At 36.2% G+C, this 27523-nt stretch overlaps 1 protein-coding gene across 4 annotated transcripts in view; it reads right to left on the bottom strand.

Moving 5' to 3' along the window:
• The window catches only part of BLOC1S5 (biogenesis of lysosomal organelles complex 1 subunit 5), an 89963-nt gene that overhangs the window by 42552 nt on the left and 19888 nt on the right, over positions 1-27523 (bottom strand). For 2 of the 4 annotated variants that reach the window (XM_087437969.1, XM_087437968.1), the window contains exons 3-4: positions 25631-25760; positions 17940-17998 (exon numbers count right to left, since the gene is read on the bottom strand). In XM_087437969.1, coding sequence (XP_087294095.1) covers positions 17940-17998; positions 25631-25760 — 189 coding nt within the window. Of the gene's footprint in view, positions 1-362; positions 3030-17939; positions 17999-25630; positions 25761-27523 lie in introns of those variants that run through there. The other 2 variants (XM_087437970.1, XM_087437971.1) reach the window with 2 other exon arrangements.

Here is a 27523-nt window from a genome sequence, read left to right on the forward strand (position 1 = left end):
CTAAAACACAACTGAAAGGTCCAACAGAAGGATAAAGAAATATATACCATACAAATACTAACCGGCTGGTACGGCCTATATAAATATTTTTTTTAAAAACATAGATTTTAAAGCAACATAAAATGAAATAAACACATTTTTAGAAATAGAGGCTATAACTATAAACATAAGATTCAATTCTAAACTTGCAAGATTAAACAATTCTAAATTTGTATGTACCTAATAACAAAGCTTCAAAATATATAAAACAAAAATTGTTAGAATTACAGAGAGAAATTAGAAAATCCACTAGAGCAGGAAATTTCAACACATCTCAGAATCTGAGAGATCAAGTAGAATAAAAAACAACAGTAAAACAGAGACAATTTGAACAAAATAATTAACAAGTTTGGTTTAATGGACACTCAACAACTGAAAATTATGCATACTTTCAAAGACTAATGAAACATTTACAAAAACTGACCATATTTTAGGTCATAAGACAAATCTCAACAAATTTCAGCATATCAGTTTATATGGACTTATTCTCTGACCACAATCCAATTAAAGCAGAAATCAAAAATAAGAACAATAAGAATTTAAAAATCTACATGTAGGAAATGAAAAAAACCCCACATGTGAGTCAAAAAAGAAATCATAATGAAAAATAGAAAATACTTAGAACTTAAAAACAAATATTTATACAGCACTTTAAAATGACAAAATATTATTTTATTTCATCACAAATAATCCTCTGAGCTATAAAGAACCCATATTACGTCTGCTCAACAGCAGAGATACAACAGCAAAAATGGTGTAAATTATGTAATTACTATAGTTAATTTTTATATATAAGTAAAATACATATCAAAAGTGATTTGGAAACTGGGAAATATAAATGAAAGTGTTCACTACTAAAAATATTAAAAGGCAAACCAACTATCTCTTTTAGAAGTTATATTGAACAGCTAACAAAGTTACAAAGAAATAATTTATTATCTTAATGTTTAAAGCTCAAAAAGCCCATCAATTCATTTTGGTTTAAGAAGTCCCTTAGATCCTTATGCAATATATACAAGCTCATATGGTAAAGTATTTATTATTCATATGAGATGAACAAACATGATCAGAAATCTTGCTGCACAAGCTGAGTAACCATAGTTAAGAGACATTCCCGCTCACACACACAGTCCTGATTTCTTGGTTACAGCATCTGTTCAATGGTGCACTGGCAATTAACAGCATTCCAAAAACTGCCTCCAGTACAAAGGGAATTTTCATTTAAGGTTCCCCTCCCTTTTCATGTGTGGGATATTTTTGGAAGTATGTTTTTTTTTCCATCCACTAAAAGAGAATTAAGAAAATTCCAACATGCCTTAGTGTCAGCAAGTGCTCTTTTTAGTTCAGGTACCAGAGGATGATTGATGAACCTGTCAAGCCTACAGTAGCGGACAGAGAAAGTTGGCAGAAGTTCAGTGTTATTGAAAGAAATCTCAAATACTTATTTCATCTCCTCTATTAACTTTAATCACATTTTCAACATGCAGCCAAGAATGAAGCTTTGACAGTAAGCCATAAATTTATACAAGCAAGCATTGTCACTTTTCTGCACTGGCAACACTGAGATAACATGAGAGAGCTGGGTATTTTCTTTCTTGTGCCTTTCTTTACTGAAGAGCAGTAAAAAATACTTGAAAGATTTATCCATACCTCAAATTCAATTGCCATAAATCTCTTGAAATTATCGCATTTAATTTTCTTGGTTTATGGCAAATAAAAAATCAACTTAGTTCCTCAATTAGACTGTTAAACGCAGATTTTTAAAGATCACAGTGATGACAGAATTGGTACATGTTTCATCATAATACACCTGCTCATGAGAACAGACATCAAACACTAAAAAGGATTTACATTTAACATGGATCATTTGCCATGTGGGCAAATACTTCTGGTTTATTCAGAGCCAGAATCTTTATATGGTTCCAGAGGGACTCCTTGGCAGATTTTGCTGATTACTCATTAAACACTTGAAACATATATAGACATTATTTATCTTACAAAGCTTACCCACAGCAAAACAGACACAAAAATGAGGTAAATACTATGGGCAAGATTATGGTTCTTGGAAAGGCTAAAAGTCAACTATATTTTTGGTAAGCTTTTCCTTCTAAGCATGTTTTAAAAGCTGAAAATATTAAGTGCTAGAAGGCCACAGAATTTAACAAGTGTGTCTTGTCATCCAGTGAAACACAGGGCATTATGCTGCACTGCAAAACCTGTAACCTTTCCCAATGCACAGTTCAACGACCAACACGGCCATCTTTGCCATAGCAAAGACGAGGTTTTGACTCTCCCCTCTCTTAAACGTGATCTTTGTTCCCAGGACAGTTGTTTTTGTCTACATTACTCATGGAATAACACTTTATACATTCTTCCAATAGCTGAGGAGGCTATTACAGGCAGCTATTATATCTGCCTTCTAAGCCACAATAATAAACTAATATTAACCCTGTATAACATCAATTAAATTATTTTTCTCTTTAAGAAGTCTATACTTAACAGTTCTCTGAGATAATCAATGGAAAAGAAGACCAATTCTGATTAACACAGGAGTACATTTATCCCATTTTCCCTCCTACTCCTCCCCATTCAAAGAATCATATATAGGCACTTAAAACTGGAAAGATGTAGCACTCTTCTTTTATTAAACATTTAATTAAGACTCCAGTAGAAGTTTCTTTCTTCTGATATAAGAGTGCCGTTGAATATATTGCTAAGCTTGAAGCAGAGGCTAAATGGTTTGATGGGGATAGTTTTTGGGGGATAGTAAATATTTTCTGATTAGTTTGTCATTGTTGGGGTTCAAGTTCTTAAAAGGTTGAAAATTTTGCTAGTTCCTTCTCCATCTCAGCATATTGTTCTTTAAGCCTCTCCATGGCTTTTCTGTGCTCTTCATCCACTTCAGACTGTCTGTTGTGTTGTTCTTTCATGAAATCCTCCCACTGGATTATATGCTGTTTTTCACTAGCTATTAAATGGTCATTATGAATCTGAGAAAAGAAAATTTGAAAGTCACATGACATTTTCCAGACAATTACTTTTCTGTGCAGAAGAGACACATAACTTTACCTCTTGATGTTTCGTTACTATAGCAATCAGCTTGCAAGTCATAATGAGAAAATTGCATTATAGTTTTAATGTCCAACAAGAACATGACATATTAGAAACGTCTAAGGTGAAGGCTTCTCTTACTATGATTGAACGTGAATATTCACATTTCTGAAATTTTAAAAATGTCTAGTATCTTTAAATGACAATATCAAATACAAAGTAATTTTCATCTATTTCTCCTCAAATTGCATTTAACTACATATAATTCTTAAATCAAGTTTACAGAATATATGCCAAAAGAATCATCACTATAAGAAATTAAAACCCATGCCTTACATAATTTTACATTATTAAATATTATGCCTTACATAATATTTTTTAGATGCATTAAAAAGAATCATAGATTATTAATCACTGGCAAAGAACTCAAGAAATCTCTTCTGGTTCAGTTCCATTCCTTAAAGCAAATAAACACCAAAAGCATCTATGTCAAATATCTGAGTTCTTCTTGACATGTTCCTTAATATTTCTATTTAAGGATGAAAAAATTTGAGTACAACAACAATAAAGATGAAACAATATATAAGCAAAAAGGCATAAATTTAGTATAATTTCAATTATCATTGAATATGTACAACAAAGAGCTAAATAGAAAAAGAGAGTATGAAAAATAACTTTATATCCCTGCCTCAAAGATTCTACATACATGTCTTTAGAAGTTAAGTTTTAATACAAACTAAGTCCTATTAAACAAACAAGCAAAAACCATGACGGATACAAACCATAAAAACCTGAAAAGCACCTAAAGTCATTACTAATTCCAGTGCTCTAATGTAAACGGGACACCTGGTGTACTCAGATACTGGTAACTCAGATGCTGGCCACCAGAAAGACAGCTAATAGGAAAAAGGTGGAAACCAGGCTTTTATGCCGCCCATAATGTCCTTGCTGCTCTATTTTCTCTCTCATCTGAGTCATGATGAGAAGCAGGATGAAGCGCTGGATAAGCCACCATGCTCTAAGTCTCTATGAAATGCATATTTCTGCTAGTTGTTTTGCATATCTCATCTACTTCTAAAAATCCTTCTTATAAGATTACATTCTTCTCATTTTACAGATGAAGAAATGAAGGCTTAAGGACAAAATTTACTTCTCCACGGTCACTCAGCTATTAAGTTGTGGATCCAAACAGGTCTTTCTGACACCCAAACCTATGCCTTTTCTATCACAAAGTACAAACCAGATCTTTCCAGAGGAAGCTTTACATAGGTAGCTAAAAGTCGCTTTCACAAGACAAAAAAAAGGCTATTCTAAGAGCTTTTTCTGCCAATCTGATCTGAAGTTTCTAAGAATGGAGGTTATTCAAGTGAAAAGAGATTGAAGTAAGTCTGAAGTTTGAGTTAAAGTCAAACATTCCCCTAAGATATGTCCCGCAGACCCCTGGGATCTGAACAGGCATTACAGTGGTGGGGAAAGAGGGTTGGGCGGGGGGCATGGTTTGCTGATTCAATAAATTTGTGAAGCAGGTTAAACAAAACTCAAAACAAATACTTTTTAACTTTGCAGGCTCACAGATTGTAATTCTCCAAAAGATGAACAGAACATGAAGAGTTCATGAAACTCTTTTTCATGGAACTTTTGCAAAAACTATTATATTCTAAAGGAAAAGCCATAGTCAGACTTAAAAAAAAGAAAAATGCAAATAAAGTTCCTCAAAATGGTATCTTGCTTTAGCTGTATATTAATTTCTAATAAATACAGAGAATACTAAAATGCATACTCAGATGTTATTTAATAGATTATTCTTTTCTTCTTAATTGAAACAGCATAATCGGCTCAGCTGACCCTGTGATTCGTACCACAAGGCAACAGCCTCATTCCATTTCCCACCAGGCAGCACTTTACCCAGTGCAGCTCAGTGCAGAAAAATGAAGATTTGGGAGGCATATAAACCTTGCTTCAAATTGTGGTTCACTTGTTACCAGTTGCACAACTCCGAGCAAGTTAAAGTTTCTTTGACTTTAAAATGAGGAAAGTAATACTTTATATTCATAAATAATATTTAAGAAGAGCAAAGGTAACACATGTCAAGTTCCTAGCTCAGTGCCTATGGTGCTTAATAACAGGTAAACAGTATTATACAAATTGTAAACAAAGCATCTAGAAGGCAGATCAAACCACTTTTTATCCTCCTCAATATAAGTTTTTTGTTCTTTAATTTTAATAATATCATTTTAGCAACAGAATCTTATAATAATTCAAACAATAAAGGCAACTCAAAAGTAGTAGCTTCCCTCTCCTAGTCCCCTATTCAATTCAGTCCTCCTTAATGATGCTACTATTTACCACCTGGCTATAAGAAAAGACTTTAATTAAGATGTTGCCAAATACCAGTATCTCTATTTTGTAGTTTTAGAATATTATGACTAAAGATATAAACATCCAAGTAGTATTTCACATTAGGCATGTCACTTCCTGGCCTCACAGTCCAGGTGATAAGAAGTTGAATGCTGACTACTCCCTATCCCAATTGAAAACCTAGTCTTGCTTTCTTATCAAGAAGTTCTTGAAGTCACTTTATCTATCTTGTCTTAGGCTCCCACCTTTAATAACAATAACTGCGATGCAATCTTGCATTCTTGCCAACAATTAGTAAAGAAAAAAAGGAAGGGAAGCTTACACATTCATTTATTGACAATACTATAGTCTTCACATATAAATAAAACTCATCTACCTGGAAATAACATCCATCTGAAAGCTAGTTGAGAACTATATGGTCTTAACCTTTAAGTCATCAAAAAATTAATGCCACAAAGTCCATTTACAAATATTGAAGTATTCATGAAAAGCTCTTCTGATTCTGAATCTACTTTACATACAACTCTAACCAGGTTAGTTAACTGGTTTCCAAAACTAGACCACATTAAAAGTCACAAATTAGAAAAAGAAATGCTGATAAATGAGAGGGGAAGAAATGATAGGCATCAGCATTAGAGTAAAGGAGAAGACAAATACGAAACCTTAAAACACACATTTGAAATAGAGAAACACTCTCTTTCTTTCTAATTCTCTGAGGATATCACTATATTCACTGTAATGTAAAATTGTATATTTTTCATAATTCCTAATTCATAAAGAAAATTAATCTGTAACATTCAATAATTTTTTTGTAAAAACCAGAATAGTAAGAAATACATTTTTAAAGATTTCCATCCAAAAGGGTTCAAGTTGTACAGACGGTCCCCAACTTACGATGGTTGGACTTAGGATTTTTCCACTTTACGATGGTGCAAAAATGATACACATTCAGTAGAAACCATACTTCGAATTTTGAATTTTGCTCTTTTCCCAGACTAGCGATATGCAGTACGATCCTCTCTCGTGATGCTGGGCAGCACAGTGAGCCGCACAGCCCCCAGTCAGCCCCGCGATCACTAGGGCAAACAACCGATACACTTACTACCATTCTGCACCCAGACAACCATTCCATTTTTCACTTTTAGTACAGTATTCAATAAACTACATGAGATATTCAACACTTTATTATAAAATAGGGTTTGTGTTAGACGATTTTGCCCATCTGCAGGCTAATGTAGGTGTTCTGAGAACATTTAAGGTAGGTTAGGCTAAGCTATGATGTCCCATAGGTTAGGTGTATTAAATGCATTTTTGACTTAGGATATTTTTAATTTACGATGGATTTAATGGGACGTAACCCCCATCGTAACTCAAGGAAGATCTGTGTTGTGCTTAAAGAAGATAAAAATCTCAGCTTTGTGGTAAACCTGGCTATATAGAACAATTCATTTTCTAAGATTTCTAGACACATGAGGTTTGATTGTATAAAATAGCAGAAAAATCCCAAGTTAGCTATATTTTACATATCACCTAGGAGAAAGTTAAAAAGTATTCTAAGCCAACAGGAACGAAGGTTATCTTAGGGTGTATCTATCCAAAATGTGAGGAAATGTAGTCTGGCCAACCATAACTTTACTAGAATAGAATGACAAGCAGCTGGACTGTTGCTTACTCTGAAGCAGCAAAGGTCCCACCTCTTATAGGAGTGCCACAATACTTCCTCAATTCCACTGAAACAATACTAACATTAGATACATCCCAGTTCATACATGAGAAAGTTATAAAATCCAAAGACTTAGCCTAACATGCCAATGAATTTGTTTACAACTAAAAAGAACTCTCAGAAATAAGGAAAAATCTTTTATAAATACTGAGCTAACTGTAGATCATAATCACCTGCACACATCACCACTTCAAACACAGTAATTCCACTTTTATGTTCAATAAATGAGGTTCTTCATAAGGTTTAGTTTGAAATAAGGATTCCTCTAATGAAAACACATTTGAAAAACAATGATCATATCTCATCGTAGTTATATTCACACAGATTCATACAAGTCTAATAGAAAGAGATAGTTCCCCCCCCACATACACACCAAATCCTTTCCCTAGTATCCTTTTTCCTGGTATCATTAATAGTTTGATGGGTACCCTAACAAATTTTTTTCCTATGTTTATATAAACATATTTCTTTAATTACAACAAAATGAAGTCATATTACATATGATGGTCTGCAGCTTTCTTTTATCAAAATGATAACAATATGTACCAGTGGCATAGCAACAGCAGGAGGGTGGGAGAGCTCTGCCCTGGGTGCAAGCAATAAGGACGTGCATTGTCTGTACAGAATTTAAATCAACGACACAAACAACTGAAAGCCGTTTTTTATTATCACCAGGCGCTGGCAATAGTGAACAATGTCAGTGATAAAACACTCCTAAACCAAAAATCTTTCTTTGGTCTAAGTTCTAAACAATTGTTGAGGTTATTGCTGAATTTTAATAATGTATGTTTCAAATTAACACATTTTTATTGCTTACCCTTTAATAAACTTTGTATTCTACACTGAAGTTAGAGTACTCCCAGTTACACAGCCAGTCCTGGACTAAGGTGAAGTTAGCTACACGTGTTCATTTAACTCCTAATAGTTCAGAATCATTCAGCTTTCTCTGGATGTGCAGCCCCTCCAACCCCTTGGTTATTAAATATTCTTGCATTTAAACAATGATAGCAGTGCAATACTTGAATTAGTTCAAATCCATCATTCTACATTACCATTTTTTTGTACTTCAATTTGTATATGTTTTTATTCGGACTTAAAATTTTTATACTGTGGAGACACTGGGATCCACTAGAATGGTTTCCAAAGAAACAAAGACAGTATTGCAATTTCTGGAATTTACTGTGAAATGTGATTTTTATGAATCTCTTCCAGACTTACTCTTATGTTTAAAACTTTTCCAAACTACATATCTGTTGTTTCATGTAAAAGAAATTTTTCAAAATTATAATTAATAAAAATTATTTTTAATCAACTATGAGTCAAGATAAGTTGATAAATCTGTCTATACTATTTATTTAATTTGAATATGCAAAGATCAAATTTGATGAAGTCCTTAACAAATCTGCATAAGTTAAGAATTGAAAGCAAACTATATTACTATTCATTACTGTGACAGACCACTACGTAGATAAAAGTTTTTTCTTCCTTTTTTCAAAAAATATATTAATGTACTTAAAATTATTAATCTCTTACTTTGTTCCTTTGGTGCTATAATACTTTTTAATTTTTTAGTTTTTTTTACGGGTATGATTATGTGCATAAAATTTAAAAAACCACTATTTTTTTCTCACCATTATTCTTTAAAATTAGGATTACTACTAAAAATAATTTTGTCCTATGGGAGTTGTTAAGAAGTGATCTATTCCAGGGGCCGGCCCCGTGGCGTAGCGGTTAAGTGCACACACTCCGCTGCTGGCAGCCGGGGTTCGGATCCTGGGCGTGCACCAACACACCACTTGTCAAACCATGCTGTGGTGGCGTCCCATATAAAGTGGAGGAAGATGGGTACGAATGTTAGCCCATGGCCAGTCTTCCTCAGCAAAAAGAGGAGGATTGACATGGATGTTAGCTCAGGGCTGATCTTCCTCACACACATGCACACACACACACACACACACACAATAAATAAATAAATATTAAAAAAAAAAAGAAGTGATCTATTCTAAATGTCATATATGGTAGGTACACCATCCCTATGGACATCTTTCCAAGTCACACAGTGAGAAAGGGGTTGAATCAAGAGTAAAAATCCAGTTTTCTAATCTTTTTGGCTATATAATGTTGTTTAAACTAAGTATATTAAATTATTAGTCTCTCAGGATTGGCAGTGTTTCTAAAAATGACAAAAATTAACCAGTATTTCACATTCTAATTTCAAAAGTAATTAAGAGCTTAAAAAAAACCTGACTGAATTTGCTTGAATAGGCAGGAAGAAAATCTAGCATTAGAAGCACACATTGTGAACCACTTAGGGATTTATATGTGGGGCTCATGTTAATTTTAAAAACAAAAGTGTAACTGACTTTGAGCTAGTTTTTCTTTGTTTCTTCTGACAAGAGATCATATAAAAGCATGTGGTATTAAAAATCAAGTAACACCAGGACCAGATGCCTTTACTGGTGAATTCTACTAAACATTTAAAAAAGAATTAACACTAATCCTTCCCAAACTCTTCCAAAAACTGAAGAGATGGGAGACTTTCCAACTTATTCTATGAGACCAGCACCATCCTGATACAAGAGCCAGACAGACACTATCAGAAAAGAGAACTGCAGACCAATATTCTTGATGAATACTGATACAAAAATCCTCAAAAAAATAAAAGAAAATTGAATTCAACAGGATATTAAAAGGATCATACACCATAATCAAGTGGAATTTATTCCTAGAGTGCAAGGATGGTTCAATATATGAAAATCAATCAACGAAATATACCATATCAACAGAATGAAGCAAAAAAAACACATAATCATCTCAATTGATGCAGAAAACACATTTGACAAAATTCAACACCTGTACATGATTAAAACATTTCATAAACTAGTAATGGACGGAAACTATCTCAACATAACAAATGCCATGTGTGAAAAACTCATAGCTAACATCATATCTGGTGGTGAAAAACTGAAAGCATTCTCTCTAATATCAGGAACAAGATAAAGATTCTGCTTTTGCCACTTCTGTTCCACATAATATTGGAAGTCCTAGCCAGGGCAATTAGGCAAGCAAATAAAAGGCATCCAAACTGCAAAGAAAGAAGTAAAATTATCTGTGTTCACAGACAACACGATCTTATATGTAGAAAACTGTAAGATTCCACAAGAAACCCTGCTAGAACTAATAAACAAATTCCAAATTCAGCAAATTTGTAGGATATAAAATCAAAACTCAAAAATCAGTTGCCTTTAGGGCTGGTCCTGTGGCTTAGCAGTTAAGTGCGCGCGCTCTGCTGCTGGCGGCCCGGGTTCGGATCCCGGGCGCACACCAACACACCGCTTCTCCGGCCGTGCTGAGGCCACGTCCCACATACAGCAACTAGAAGGATGTGCAGCTATGACATACAACTATCTACTGGGCAAAAGATAGTTGGGGAAAAAAATAAATAAATAAAATTATAAAAAAAAAAAATCAGTTGCCTTTCTACACACTAACAATGAACAATCTGAAAAGGAAATTCAGAAAACAATTCCATTTACAATAGCATTGAAAAGAATAAAATACTTAGGAATAAATTTAACCAAGGAGGCAAAAGACTTATACACTAAAAACTATAAAACATTGCTGAAAGAAATTAGACACAAATCAATGAAAAGACATCATTGGAAGATTTAACACTGTTAAGATGTCAATCACCCAAAGTGATGCACAGATTCAATGGAATCTCTATTAAAATCTCAATGATGTTTTTTGCAGAAATAGAAGACTCCATCCTAAAATTCACATGAAACCTCAAACAATGCCAAATAGCCAAAACAACCTTGAAAAAGAACAAAGTTGGAGGTCTCACACTGTATTAACCATGTGCACCTAATGCTTTGACATCTGGGGTCTTGCTGATTTGAAGAGACTGTCCCTCCCAGAGCTAGCCTATTCCTAGAGATAGTAAGCGACTCCCCTGAGAATGTGCCTTTTATATGCAGGCCAAGCAATTCAGAACCCACACCCCAAACACCTTCTTTACTGGGCTCTCATACTGTGGGCCACCATCCATCTACCTTAATCACCAGGGCCAGGTACCAGACAACTAGGGACAGCCCTTATGTCCCCGAGCCTGCTGAAATTATTCAAACTAGACAATTCTAAGCCTGCTTATCCAGCCTCACGTGTCCTTCCTGAGGAAACAATAATAAAAGCTCTTGCCCATGTTTTCCCTTCTCTCACTCTATCTCCTGACCAACCTGGTGCTTCCCCATGTGGCCCTGTGTGGCATGGCAGGACCCATCCTTTTGGGAACTGTGACTAACAAACTGTCTTCCTGATCTGTTGGCCTCACCATATCTGAATAATAATAAAACCTACATTTACATTTCCTGATTTCAAAACTTACCATAAAGCTACTATAATCAAAATAGGGTGGTATTGGTATAAAGACAGACATATAGACCAATGGAATAGAACAGAGAGTTCAGAAATAGACCCTCACATATATGCTCAGATGATTTCGATAAGGGTGCAAGACCATTCAGTTGGGAAAGGACAATCTTTTCAACAAATGGTACTGGGTATCCACATGCAAAAAAATGAAATTGGACCCTTACCTTGCAACATATATAAGAATTAACTCAAAATGGATCAAACATCTAAACGTAAGACCTAAAACTATAAAATCCTTAGAAGAAAACATAGACGGAAAGCTTCATGATATTGGATTTGGCAATGATTTCTTGGGTATGACACCAAAAACACAGACAACAAAAGTAAAAATAGATAACTTGGACTTCATCAAAATTAAAAACTTTTGTGCATCAAAGGATACTATCAACAGAGTGAAAAGCAATTCACAGAATGGAAGATAATATTTCCAAATCATATATCTGATACGGGGTTCATATCCAAAATATATAAAAACACTCCTACAACTCAACAACAACAAAAAAACCTGGTTAAAAAATGGGCACAGGCCGGCCCAGTGGCATAGTGGTTAAGTTCGCGTGCTCTGCTTCAGCAGCCTGGGGTTTGCAGGTTCAGATCCCAGGTACAGACCTACACACTGCTCACCAAGCCGTGCTGTGGCAGTGTCCCACATACAAAATAGAGGAAGATTGGCATAGATGTTAGCTCAGGGTGAATCTTCCTCAAGCAAAAAGAGGAAGATTGGCAACAGATGTCAGCTCAGGGCCAATCTTCCTCACAAAAAAATCAATGAGCAAAAAGCTTGAATGGACATTTCTCCAAAGAAGATATACAGATGGCCAATAAGCACAGGAAAAGATGCTCAACATCACTAATCATTAAGGAAATGCAAATCAAAACCACAATGAGATACCATCTCACATCCATTAGGATGGCTACTATTAAAGAAAAAGAAAAGAACAAGTGTGGGCCGGCCCGGTGGCTTAGCGGTTAAGTGCGCGCGCTCCGCTGCTGGCGGCCCGGGGTTCAGATCCCGGGCGCGCACAGACGCACTGTTTCTCCGGCTGTGCTGAGGCCATGTCCCACATACAGCAACTAGAAGGATGTGCAACTATGACATACAACTATTTACTGGGGCTTTGGGGGAAAAACGAATAAATAAATAAATAAATAAAAAAGAAAATAACAAGTGTTAGTGAGAATGTGGAAAAAATGGAACCCTTGTGCACTGCCGGTAAGAATACAAAATGGTGCAACTGTGGTGAAAAACAGTATGGTAGTTCCTCAAAAAATTAAAAACAGAATTACTATATGATCCAGGAATACCACTTTGGGGTATATAACCAAAAGAACTGAAAGCAAGAATCTGAACAAATATTTGTACACCCAAGTTAATAGCAGTGTATTCACAATAGCCTAAAGGTGGAAGCAACCCAAGTATCCATCAACAGATAAATGGATACACAAAATGTAGAATATACATACAATGGAATATTATTCAACCTTAAAAAAGAATAAAACTCCGACGCACGCTACAATGTTGATGAATCTTAAAGACACTGTATTAAAGAAATAAGCCAGTCACAGAAAGATAAATATTATATGATTTCACTTGGAAGAGGTACCTAGAGTAGTCTAATTATAAAAACAGAAAGTTTAATGGTGGTTGCCAGGAGTGAGGGGAGGAGGGTATGGGGAGTTAGTGTTTAATGGGTACAGAGTCTCAACTGGGAAAAAAGTTCTAGAGATGGATGGTGGGGATGGCTGCAGAACAATGTGAATGTACTTAATGCCACAGACCTACACACTTGAATATGAAGAACATGAAGAGAAAGTTCATTAACAAGCTGTAACTGTGGGCCAAAAGTAATTAGTTGTAATGGTTTTGTCTCTTTCTACAACAGAGAGAGAAATAGTAACAATACACTGACTTACATATATCCCATTAGAGATAAATTTAAAGAGAAGCCAGTCCTGAAGTCAAACCATGTCTAGGACTACGTCTATAAATGAACTCTGGGATACACAATAAAAAACATTTTCACATGTATTAGTTTAAGTCAGTGATTCTCAACAAGGGGGTGATTTGGACGCTCCTGTCCCCCAGATTTTTGTTTATCACAACACAGGTTAGGGGAAGGTGCTACTAGCATCTGGGTAAGAGGCCAAGGATGCTGCTCAACATCCTACAAAGTACAGCACAGCCTCCCCAACAAAGAATTATCTGGTCCAAAATATCAACAGTGCAGAGGTTGAGAAACCCTGGTCCAAGGGAAAACACTGAATAAGCCAACTAAGGTCTTAAAGGCCCTTTGGAACATCTGTCAGTAATACACATGCCATTAATTTTACATATGCCTAACACAGACAAATGAAAAAGTATTTACTTTGGTAAGAAGTGTCAGAATAACAACCATCAATAATGATTTCACATAGAAGAGTATGTACTGATCTATTACTCTGCATTTTCAAACTCTATGAAGAACAATGTATAAGCCAGGCTATCTCACTGCTCTCAAGAAAAACATATCACACAAATCTAATAAATATTTACAGACAAGATGAATCAAAGGATTCATGTTTACTTTATTATTATCTTTAGACTGGTTGAATGGGGCTTCACAAGTTGACCTTGTGCATAAACCTAAGTTTAAACTACTGACAGATATTAACCAGCTCATCTTCCTTGATGGCATATTTTTAAGAACCAGTGAATTTTATAAGCTAGTTGTGTTTTCATTTCACTACTCTTATTGCTAGTGCCCAAAATGCAACTTTGTATTAACAGGTAGTTTTCAAGACATATATCAAATAACTGGGGAATGTGCATTTATTGTTCTTCTGAATGTACTTGTAGATATCAACTGTGGGAAATGTGATTTGAATGAATGATGTTTATCATAATTTACTTCCCACAGAATTCCACAAATTGTCTTGACATAAAAGAATTAATGATTAATAGCAATAGTCTATTTTATTCTATTACTACTCCCATCTTTCTTTGTTCTGAGAGTGATTCAAATACATAAAATGTAGCCAACAGTATAACCAGGGGCAACAATTAACATTAGATTGTAAAATGCAGCTAGAGGTCAATTTTGCTTTGTACATATTTGCTAGATGATAAATTAAACTTTATCTCTATGTCTTTTATGTATATGTAGTCTGAAAACTCATCAACGTTTCGGAAAAAAGCCAGATAGGGCAATAAAAAAAAAAAGTCCTTAAAGATACATATTTCAAATGTTCTGCTACCTAGAGAAGCACTAAAAAAGAAATAAAGATTAAAGGTTATTGTCCTGGAAGAATATAAAGAATTTTTACTTTTCTCTGAGCTCTGTCTGGAAAACACATCTTTGTATAACTTTCACTTGGTTCATTTTATTAAATTATCTTGAGAAAAGAAAATAACCAGGGTGCTGCTTATGCATGTAGGTTTCACAGACTCCATACAACATTTCAGTATATTCTAAAATACTAATTTTTAATGTGTATTTCATAAAAAAATACTTTAGTAATATTTTCTGACATAATACCTATAAGAAAAATATTTAAGGGACCGGCCCGGTGGCGCAAGTGGTTAAGTGCGAGTGCTCCGCTGTGGCGGCCTGGGGTTCGCTGGTTCGGATCCTGGGCGCGCACTGACGCACCGCTTGGCAAGCCATGCTGTGGCGGCATCCCATATAAAAAGTGGAGGAAGATGGGCACGGATGTTAGCCCAGGGCCAGTCTTCCTCAGCAAAAAAAGAGGAGGATTGGCAGATGTTAGCACAGGGCTGATCTTCCTCACAAAAAAAAAAAAAAGAAAAATATTTAAGACTAAAATATTCTAAGGGCTTTATTATTTCTTGAGGCCATTTTCTTTTAAAACCATGGAACAGTATCATTTAATTTAAAAACCCATGAATGGGCAGGATTCTCAGGTGTTTCCCCAACTCTAATAGACCACAGCAGGGCTCTTAGCCACAGGGTGATTACCTGTGTCTTAAACAAAAGTCCAAGCTGGCAGGGAAAAATGCTGCCTTATATTTGGAGAGCGCTATACAATTACAAAGCCATTTCACATACATTAGATAATATTATTTATCAGACAAGCAGAACATCAATCTATCAGGTAAGCAGAACAGGTACTGATTTTGCAGATGAGGAGCTAGAAGCTCAAGGACTTGTCCAAGGGCACACAGCTAGCTAATAAAGGGACCCATCAGCAATAGAAAACACTAGGTATTTTTTGACCTAATCTGGTCCTTTTCCTACTTAGATACGGTTAACACACCAAATGTGAAAAAAGTTCCAAGTGACAAGAGGAAGTATTCCAATTATAACTTAACTTTAGGTTAGTTCTGCTCAAGAATGACAAGAATTGCCATTTATCAGAATCATAACTGCTCTGACAATGTCCTTAGAAAGACCAACCAATAATGTGAGTGTATATTGACGTGAATCAGCTTAAATCACACAGCAATGTGTTAGAAAGGCAACATGCTGCATGGAACATCTCTTTTTAATTTTTATTTTGAAAGCCAAGAGAATTGCATATGTTACACCCAGTGTTCTATCAAATAGTCTTTCCGCTGCTCAAAAACAGAAACGCTCCTGGTGCCCTCAACAACAAATTGTTTCGGGCCAGCCCCGTGGCTTAGCGGTTAAGTGCACACGCTCCGCTGCTGGCGGCCCAGGTTCGGATCCTGGGCGCGCACCGACGCACCGCTTCTCCGGCCATGCTGAGGCTGCGTCCCACATAACAGCAACTAGAAGGATGTGCAGCTATGACGTACAACTATCTACTGGGGCTTTGGGGGGGGGGAATAAATAAATAAAATTATAAAAAAAAAAAAAACAACAAATTGTTTCATGCAGCATTCAAGATTCTCCAGGATCCTCTCCAGACTTACCCATTCAGACACGCTACACAGCAGCTCCATCAGACTATTCTCACATCTTTTGCCCTTGCTTACACTGTATCCTTCACCCTACAATATCTTTCTTCCCATTTTCTATTAATTGAATTTCTGCTCACAGATCAAGGTTGGGCTTGAATGCCACCATCTCCCTAATACGTGACTCCTTTTGCCACACTCCTACAAAGTTCTTTGTATCTTGACCACAGCTCTTACTTTACCTACGTTATGTTAGTGCTAGTGGCTTGGGACTCCTCTTCTAGACTTTTAGTTTCTGAGTGTACAAATTGCCTTAAACTTAACAAACTAAAATCTTTCATCCCAGTGGCACCTAGCAAAGTAGAGAACTAAAACAGTACCTGCTGTGCAGCCTGGTATGGCTCACTTAAGCCCCTGCGCCTGCCTTCACAGTGCTCTCTGGACACTGTGCAAGCACTACACCCTGACACAGATTCTCCTGCCCCTGGCTGTGCCTTGCCATTTTATCAATGTGCTCAGCAATGGCCCTGCTTCCTGATCTGGCCTGCTGGGATCCTGCTCCTCTTGGGCAGCCTTCTCATCTGGCTTAAATGTCAAGTCCTTTCAGTAGGCTTGATTCACCAAACTGCTGAATTTTTAAACTTTATATCAACATTTAGAGTTGAGCAGAGGGTACAGAAACTTTAACTCTAGCAAGGTTGATTCCATTCTATTTTTATACAGTGCAGATCTGAATTATTATCGTGGATTAACCACAACACATTCCAGAGAAATGGAGATAGTAATATTTGTTGATATACACACATGCAAAAAGGCATTATTTTAAGAGTGACTTAGTATTTTCAATATTTCTAAATAAGTGTATCTTTATTAATTTAGAGCAATGAATAAGTTATAAAAATACTTCACGAAAATTTTAAGTGAATACACCAAATTATCACTGGAACTTAAATTCTTGCGCTGTTTTTCCACATCTGAATTTAGTTAAGATATAATTCAAATAAGCAAAGCACTACCCAGCAAGTGATTCACATACTCTTATGACTATTCATTAAATAATCCATCCACAGGCATGAATGCTTCCTTTTCTAGAAGAAATATACATAATATACTCAATGCTTCAGGTTCAAAGGAAAGGTTTATATCTCCAATCTGGTGGGTATTTTTTGTTCCATGTAAAAGTCCTATTCTCTCTCCTCCATGAGACAAACACCACTTTCAGGGAAAAGATGGAAATGTTGAAAAGGAAAAAAAGAGGCCTGCAATTTGCATTATAAAAATATGGATGGTGTAATCATGTGCTCATACCTCCTCAACACATCTTCAATGAATTAGCCATTTTTAAATCTTTTTAAATCACTGTTATCATAGAAAACAAATTCAGAGAATTTTTTGATCACAAGCAACTGCTAATAACATGATGACAATAAAAGCCCTGGAGTTATAGGCCCCATTATCCAAATGATCCACTTTTACCTTTTTTCGTTCCTGCTCCCTCTGTTGGAGTCTACAGACTGAGTCAGTAGCTGCTTGCACTGAAATAAAACAGACAATGGGTTTCAATCAGCAGCCCTTGTTCAAGGAGAGACTTACCTGGGGAAAAAAAAATACTTGAATTGTTTGAGATTTCAAAAAACTATACAAAAAAACCTGATATTATTTTGGTCATGGTGGTTGGCTAGAAGGGAAAAAAAGAAGTTTTGCCAATATATTCAGGATGTCACAGTTAGAACCATTAGAATTCTTGAGCTTTGAGCTGCAAGCCAAGGGCATTTAAATACTAATTCCAATAAGTTGTCAAAAATGACCTCAGAATTCTCTAAAAAGATATAAAACACCCGATAAATTTATCATTACATTCTGACTGGCCATGCCCTTAGAGTGTCTCTCTGACTCACTAGCCCCTACCCCTTTTTTCCTCATTCCTACTACGACTCTCTTGCAGGCAGAACTTGATATCTAGATGCTTCAACAACTTTCCACTCTTCTCACCTCTGCTCTCTCGTCTTCCAATTCGTCCTGGCTGCCTACAGATTCAAATTTCTCTGGACTGTTTTCACTGAGCCATTTCCCTTCCTAATGAATCAAAACTGCTAGTAATAATTACTATAGTTATTTATTGAGTATTCTATGTGCCAGGACCTGTGCTAAGTACTTTCCACGTCTTACTCCTCTTACTCCCGCTCTCCTACTTAGGAGAGGATCACTATCCCACTTAGATTTTTGGCATCTGTAAAAAATTGAGGCATAAAGAGGCGACGTGTTACTCAAGGAGGTAATACGACTAATAAGTACAGAAAGCAGGATTTAAAATCAGATCTCTGACTCTAAAGACTTGTCTCTTACCCTCAACACACTACTCTCTTATGATTTCATCAATGAAACTGGTTTTAATCCATCAGTTATTCAAACTTCTTCCTTTACTGGATCCATTTTATTTCTGTACACAAACGTTTTCACTTACTTCACTGTCTAGCATGCAGAGTCAGCCCTAGTCAGTCCGATCTAGAGCTGAGCATCGAGGAGTTGCGTAAGTGATCCTGGGCGTGTTTGCTTGCTCACTCACTCACTCATTCATTCGTCATATATTTACTGAGCATTTGCTACGTGCCAGGGGCTGTTACTGTTGCTGCTCCGAATCTCTCAGCACCTTAGTGTAAGACGACTTCAGAATTGACACAGAATTAGATGAGATGACACAATAGATACTATGCTTAAAAATAATCTAAATATTAATAATAAAAGCCACTTAGAGCAGTTCTTCACACATAGTAAGCAGTCAAGAAATGTTACTGTTACTATTATTCTGTTTACTGCACTATCCCTACTGAAAGTGCTTTTCTTATCCCTTTCCTCTAAAGAAGATGTTTTACTGGTTTTAAAAGCCAAGTTCAAAGTTTACTGCCTTCATAAAGCCTCCCCAGACGAATCCTTTCCCTGTAAGGATCCTCTTTTCCCAAGCCCTTCATCAGGAATGTGCATATCCCACTACACACTCCTGTACCTGCTGGAGCAGAGGTCCCCCAGCTGTTGTACAGTGATGCCCCCTCTCCTGCCCAACCCGGCCCCAGCTAGGCCAGAAGTTCCACAACAGGGCAGGGACTGTGATTCACTTTCAGAAAAATGTTAGGCCCCTCCCTGTGAGAATATGGTAAAGGGGAGGTTTCTGCTTGTAAAAAGTCATGTTTTTATCAGTACCATTCATTTTAGTTATATCAAAGATAATATTTTAGTACTAAAAAATAGGTTCCCAATCATTGTTTGTTCTAACATAAAAGATGAAAACAAAACAAAATAGGATTTGATTAGATCTGCCTTCTTTATGTGGCACATTAATATTACATCATCTTTCCTGAGCATTGGTTCTATCATTTCCTGTTTTTTTTTTTTTTTATTTTCTGGCTCTGAACATAACTTAAAAAAAAAAATCCATTTTGTGGTCTTTGGGTGCTTCATCATTTTCAGATCATTCTGGGATCATTTCAGATCCTAATCTAAAAGAAGAGTTATAGGACTATGACATTTATTTTGCCATTTGTTATATCCTTTAAAAATTTAATTAGAACACATCTGACAAAGGCACACTTTTGTTCCTTATCAAGATTGTCTCTGTGCTTTGACAGAATATCCATTTTTAGAAATTTCAGTCCCTTTGAAGTAATTTACTTTTTAATTCTTTAGCCACACAATAAAAAAGGTTTACTTTCCAAATTTAATGAAATCTGCTTTTCTAAAGCCTAAGAAAATCACTTGACTATACCAAACATTCCTTTTCTTCACAATGAGAGCCTTCAAGAGGAAAGGACCCATTTATCCCGACCATCCTCTCACTTTCACATCACTCACTGGTTACAACTAATTCAGTAGGAAGCAGTTTTCCCTGTTGTCTCAGTGTTTTAGGAGACCATGCTGACTTTAAACAGCTAAAAATTTATCAAATTATTTTCTCTCAACCAAAAGATTATTTGAGGAGATTAGTACCACATACAGTAATTGTGTCACATACAACAGTTAACAATGTCCCCACTGTCCTCACATAAAAGAGAAACAAATCCATTCTGTCATGGTATGTATATATAAATTTCACATACATAAGAAAATAATTTTGGTTTGGTATTAGAAGCAAATGTTGGCTGAATTCTCATTCATTCATTTCAATGAATAAATAATTACTTAGTGGTTACGATGTGCCAGGCACTGTTGTAGGTGTCGAGGTACTGCAGAGAACAACCAGAGTCCCTGAGCTCAAGGAACTTATATTTTAGTTGGGAGACAAACAACACAGAGATAAATATTTAGCATGTCTAGGTGGTGATGGATGCTATGGAAAAAAACAAAGCAAGGCAGGGAGACCAGAGAATGCCAAAATGAGGCAAGAAGAATGTTACAGATTGGCCAAGGAAGGTCTCACTGTTGACATTTGAGCAGAGACCTACAGGAAAGGAGAATGTGCAGAAATCTGAGAAAAGAGTATTCCAGAGGGAGCAGCAAGTGCAAAGGCCCTGAGGTGGGAATGTACTTAGCACACAGGAGGAAGAATAAGGAAGCCAGTGTAGCTAGAACTAAGTGAAGGAAAAGGAAAATTGTAGGAAATAAAAATCAGAGTGGGGGCCATCACGTAGAAACGTCCAGGCCACTCTAAGGATTTTGGCTTCTACTCTAAGCAAGATGAGGAGATTCTGATATAGTAATGACAAAGGCCAAGTTACATCTTATGAGGATCATTCAGGTTCCAACGTGGAGAACACACTACAGGAAGGAAAGAGAGAATTTTAAAGATACATTATGGTGCTACAGAACAATCCAGGTGAGAGATGACAGTGGCTCAGACCAGGGTGGGAGCAGTTAGTGAAGTGCGAAAAGTGATCAGATTCTGGTTACATTCTCAAAGTTGAGTCCAAAGGATTTCCTAATATAATACATGTGAGTGGAGGAAGAGGGAGAGAATGAGAAAGGGAAGGGAAGGAAGGGAAGAGAGGGGGAGAGAGAGGGAAGCGTAAAAGAGGGAAGGAAGGAGGTGGAGGAGATGGAGAGAGAGCATTCCAGAGAAAGACAGATGTTGGGGGAGAGAGAGATAGGAAATCAGATTTTTCAGCCTGAGCAGCCAGGTGAATGGTGATGCCATTACTGAAATGGGACAGAACGAGATAAAAGCAGAACTGAAGGAAGAATTCAAGCTTGGTTCTGGACATGTTACACTGAGATGCTTATTAGACATCTAAGTGGACTAGGCAGTTGGATGTAAAAGTCTGGAATTCCCGGGAGAGGTCCAGGGTGAAAATATAAATGTGGAACTAATGACTGGCATACAGATGATGTTTAAAGCTGTGATTCTCTACGAGATCACCAAGGAGTGAGCATCGACAGAAAAGATATCCCAGAACCAAGCCTTAGGGCACCCCAATGTTAAAAGCCAAGGAGAGAAGTGGAAACTAACAAAGTAGACTGAGAAGGAGGAGCCGATGTTGTGGGAGAAAATCCAAGAGAAACTGACGTCCCAGAAGAAAAGGTGACCTTTTCAAAGATGCACAGAAACAACATCCTGAAGCTGAAAGAACTTGAGCTTTGGAGTCTGAAAACTGGGTTTGCATGATAGTTCCTGCAATTATTATTGGAGAACCATGGATGCCAAACCACTATAAATTTCAGTTTCCTCAACTATAAAACAGGGAGGATAGTAAATATTTATTTTGTAATTATGACAGTCAATGAAGAAAATACAGGTAAAAATTCTAACTACTGAAGTGCTATAAAACATTAGTATTTTAAATCATAAAGAGTTCGTAAAGATCTCTAGGTAAAGAGATAGAATGAAGCAAAATCAGACAAACTTAATCCCCTAAATGTCTCACAAAACATATAAAAAGGTAAAACAATTCCATCATTTACTGAACAAGTAAGAATTATAATTGTAAACTATAAACTTTGAAAAGTTCCTAAGAATAGGAACACAGATTCTAGTAAAGAACTGAGACTCCTAACCCCACCATAACTACTCCATCTCCAAAAGTCAGAAAAAGAAAATGAGCTGACAAAATTCTTAGAACTCTAATATGCTTTAATTTGTAGAGAAACAGATTTGGTGGGGTGGGGAGAAAGGAACATAATATGTGAGAGACAGGTAAGACAGACAAAGCATCCATAATAAAATTCTCCATAGATATTTTATAATACAAAATAACAATGAGAATTTATGAAAAGAGATCAAACAAACAGCATACAATGAAAAATGAGATTGCAGAACTAAGGAAACAAACTGAGAACTATAACATCATTCCAGATCCAATAAATAAATCAGAAACAGAAAGGAATTGAATAGCCTCAGACTAAATTAACAAGTGGCAGCATTATATCTGAAGAACAGATATAAACCCTGACAAAGTGCAAATTCAAAAGTGAGGGCTTGGGGAAGAGATACAAGAGGGAAGGTGTAACAGGTCCATCTTTCATGGCATTAATCAATGCAGAAACAACAGCAACGTGACTCTGACTTCAGGGTGTTTCTTTTATAATTATTTTTCTTTGAATGATGTTTTAGTAACTACTATCTTTTATAGTAAGAAACACAAGGTATTTCTTTCAGCTTTACTTAAGTTTTTGTTTTGTTAAATTCAAATAAAATTTAAAATTAATGTCTCAACTTAAAAATTGTATGATCTTCTTGTCAAATGTTCTTTCTCTCCCTCCCACCTTCCCATCTACCATTCAGCTATCATCCCTCCATCCATCCTTCTGTTCGGATATACACAAGATCTCTGAAATGATGTTCACCAAAGTGAAAAAGCAATGGTTCTCTTTAGGTGGTTACTAAAGTGATTTACCCCTTTCTTTTTCTCTCTTTCTTATTTCCTTCATTTCTTTTTTCTTATTATTTAAACGTACGTCCTTTGTTTAAATAACAAAAAAATAAAGTCACTGCTCTTAAAAAGAGAGGGAGGCAGGAAGGAAGAGAAAAATTCTTTATTGTGGCCGTTCTGAAGGAGAAATAACTTAGAGGCTTTCTGTCCTTACTCTCTAAAATCACTGATTGGGTCCTCAATACTAAGGCAAGATCTCCAGACAACAAACTTGATGAAATCTACAAGTCTATTAAATAGTTAATAAGTAGAACATAGACACTACTAGTATCTTCAGGATGAGAAAAAAGTAAAGGCTCTGTCTTGATGGGTTCCTTTTAGGTGCATTCCTAAAGCTCTCATTTACTTTTTGTGGTTTTTAAGGAATCGCAGGTAAGTTTTAGTTCTAAAGCCTCTGATCCCCCAATCCAAAGACACTTTCAAGGTGGGTGGCTACACAGCCAAAAGCAGAAACAGTTTGGAGCTGAGGATTCTGTAATAAGTCCCCATTTGAATAACTCGAGATGTCCCCACCTCCTGTTCCACAGTTACTTAGTTTTGTGCTCCATGTTAGACCAATAGCTTAAGATCCACACCTGCAGAGCTCTGAAGGTGCACAGCTGACTGCGCCACCAGCACAGCTCTCAAACACGCACACAAGAGAGAACCGCGGCAGTTCTATAACAGGCACAAAACAAAACTCACCTAGTCACTAGTTTTGTAAAGTATTACTTAGATCAGAATATATTCTATATATAAACTGGCTTGCATGCTTTTGCACAACTCCCTGATCAACTAGTAGTGGAAATAAACAAGCCAGCACTATGACTTAAAATGTCAAGTTTTTAAACATGAAATTCCCCAGGAACAACAGCTAGGCCCAGGCGAATTCTTAAAACTACACGGGCTTTACAAAAGCAGATAATTATCTCCATTATACCTGTGACACTCCTGATAATAATTAAAAAAAAATACTTATGTTGGAGCCTACTGAGGAAGTCTTTCTTGCTTCAAGCAGGAAAACACCTCGAAAAGCCATTGCTTGGTTTCTAAAGCTAACAATAAGACTCAAAGTAGCCCACAGGTGTTAAAACCTTAATTAACTTCAAATTTTATGTGTTTTAATTCTTTCTTTCAGGAGAATACATTTACAGTCTGGATTCCATATTACCAGGAATACTTTTCTATTTCATTGTGAAGTCTCTACGTTTAAGAGGCTAGTCCTCGCATCAGAAATAACATTAGCTCAAGAACGAAATAAGTCAAAATAACCATTCATAGATTTTTACCAAGTTTTACCCAATTTATTTTTATATACTCCAAGTGTAGAAAAGGAAATTTATAGGCATATCTCAAATGCATACATAAGTATTCTTATTAATAATAATTTGATTTTACTTTTAGCATAATATCTAGAATGTTTGTCAAGGGTAAGGAATTGGCAGCATGAACAGGGCAGGTTTGTAGTAAAATGCAAAAGCCTCAAGTCAATTTTAGACTTTTTGCTATGCCACCCAAAGAAACCAAATGTGATCCTGGGGGATTTATCCTCTCCAACTGCCTTTTAGCATTAGCCTACAAAAAACTAACTTGGACTTATACACAAAGACTTATTTAACTCAATCATTCATCAAAGTCTCTCTGCTGCTTTCCTTCACAGGCCATATATTACTTGCCAGTTTTGTTTTATTTTTTTTTCCCCCAGAAAGAAATTTTTTTATTCTGCACTTCAGTAATCCATCATTATTTACCAGCATTATCCTTGGACAAGGTGAATAGTGTCAATATAGATCCAAGGAGAAGCCATGAATTTCTAATATACTTCTAGTTTTAAAATCAGTTACTAATAAAACTTTTATTTTATGTTGTGATTTGATATCTTTCATAACTATTCTTTTCGACCAACTATCTCTTCACATTAAAATATTTTGCTTCATGAAAAAAATGATAAGATACAAACATTTATAACAGGATTATTTCTTGAAAAAAGTTAAAAAACTAGTATCCTGTTTGAAACAGAAGGTCATCAAACTTTTCTTTATAGATAATTTTTTTTTTTAAAGGCAAAAACTGTTTTGATTTTCTCACATTCTAAAAGGATTACCTGGCACACCCCAGAAACACACATCTCACTTTGGAAATTAATGCTCTTAACATCAATGGCAACACTCATTAACCACTACATAACCACCTTCTCTGTGACAGGGCTTCCCTCTTACATGTTCTGGTTAAGAATTCCCTTCTCCACATCCCACCAAAACACTTAAGGAAACACATTTTGGCACAGCATTCATTTGAAATAAAGCAGTATAAAAATAATCAATGGCTTACATCTCTTGAGAACTTGGTTTAAGTTTTCTTGCATTGTTTCTCTACATTTGGGAAGTGTATGTTCATTTGTTTCATGGATCATATTCTTCAAATTTTCAAGAACTCGCATTTCTCGAAGACCACGTTTTTCCTATTAAAAGAAAATAAGTGACTAGTACATATTGTGTCTTAAATCTTAGTAATTACTTTCTGGGATTTCCACCCAGGTTTGGTTGTTATGTTATTACTTATTACTGAAATTTACACAGCCTTCTTCTAATTATTTGGCAATAAATGAGGTCACAACCTGGAGGCATTTTTTTTATTATGAAATGCTTCAAAAGTTGCAATGAGTAATATTTTTATAGCAATGTTTAAAAATGGGCATGAGAAACACTAAAAGAACAATAAAAGAGGCCTAGATTGCTAAATATTTTATTCAGTAAGGGCAAAGAAAGGAATCAGATACCCTTGATTTGATTTTAAATTTCATTATTTTCATTCTTACCATATAGCCTCTATTATTACGCTCTATATTTTTAATCTGATTCCATTTTTCTCAAATAAAAATGTGAGCTAAAGGTAATAATATGTAGATACCTCCCTGTGCAGAAAAGAGTCAACATCAAAGGCCTGAGACTACTATCCTTAGGAAAGCCTGCTTGCAAGGCTGGCCTTTGCCTGTGGGCTGGGAACTTGACAGCAAACGGTTCCGCACCCTGGTATAGTCATGCATCGCTTAACAACGGGGACACACTCTGAGAAACGCATCCTTAGGCGATTTGGTCACTGTGTGAACATCACAGAGTACATACACAAACCTAGATGGTACAGCCTACTACACACCTAGACTATATGGGACTAATCTTATGGGACCACTATCAAATATGCGGTCAATTGTCGACCAAAATGTGGTTATGCAGTGCATGACTGTACAAAACTTCCTGTAAATGATCAGACACCTCTTTCCTTCTGGGAGTCTGGAATTTTGATACATGCTAGGCAGAGACGGCCTACTTGACCAATCCCCAATAAAAAGCCTGCTCCCAAGCTCAGGCGAACTTCCCTAGTAGACGACACTTCACAACTCACTGCTGGGGAATGAAGTGCATCCTGTGAGACTCCACTGGAAGAGGACTCTTGGAAGCTTCTGCCTGGTTTCCTCCAGACTTCTCCCCATGCACCTGTTCCCTTTGATGATTCTGTTTTGTATCCTTTTGCCATAATAAAATTTAGCCACCAGTACAACCATATGCTGAGTCCTTGAGTTTTTCTAGTGAATCACTGAACTTGAAGGTAGTCTTAACACTTCATCCCCCCACCCCCCGAGGGTGAGCTAAACTTAGTGACTTGCTTCCAAAGAACAGAGGAGGGAAAGGGAAAAATATTAACTTCACAGTGGAGACAATGAAGGTTGACATATCAGTGATGTCATGGTGATAGCACCCCCTGATGTAATGTGACAACAGTAGCTCTGTGGTACTCTTCCCAAAAACTCATAACCCCAGTCTAATCTTAAGAAAAACATCAGACAAATTCAGATTGGGGGACATTCTACAGGATACTGGCCAGTACTCAAGACTGTCAAGATCACGAAAAATAAGGAAAGACTGAGAAACTGTCACAGACCAAAGAGAGACATAACAGTTAGCTGCAATGTGGTACCCTGGATTAGATCCCGGAACAGAAAGAGGACTGTAATGGAAAAACTGGTGAAATCCAAATAAAGTCTGGTGTTTCATTAATAATAATGTACCAATGTGGGTTGCTTAGTTTTTACCAATGTAGTATGGTAATATAAGACATTAATAATGGGAGAAATTGGGTGAGGGGTATACGAGAACTCTCTGTACTATCCTAACAACTGCACTGTAAATCTAAAATTAATACACAACAAAAAGTTTATATAAAAAA

This window comes from Ceratotherium simum, chromosome 13 (genome assembly GCF_057802395.1).
Source record: "Ceratotherium simum simum isolate JZ-2026a chromosome 13, ASM5780239v1, whole genome shotgun sequence".
NCBI lineage: Eukaryota > Metazoa > Chordata > Mammalia > Perissodactyla > Rhinocerotidae > Ceratotherium > Ceratotherium simum.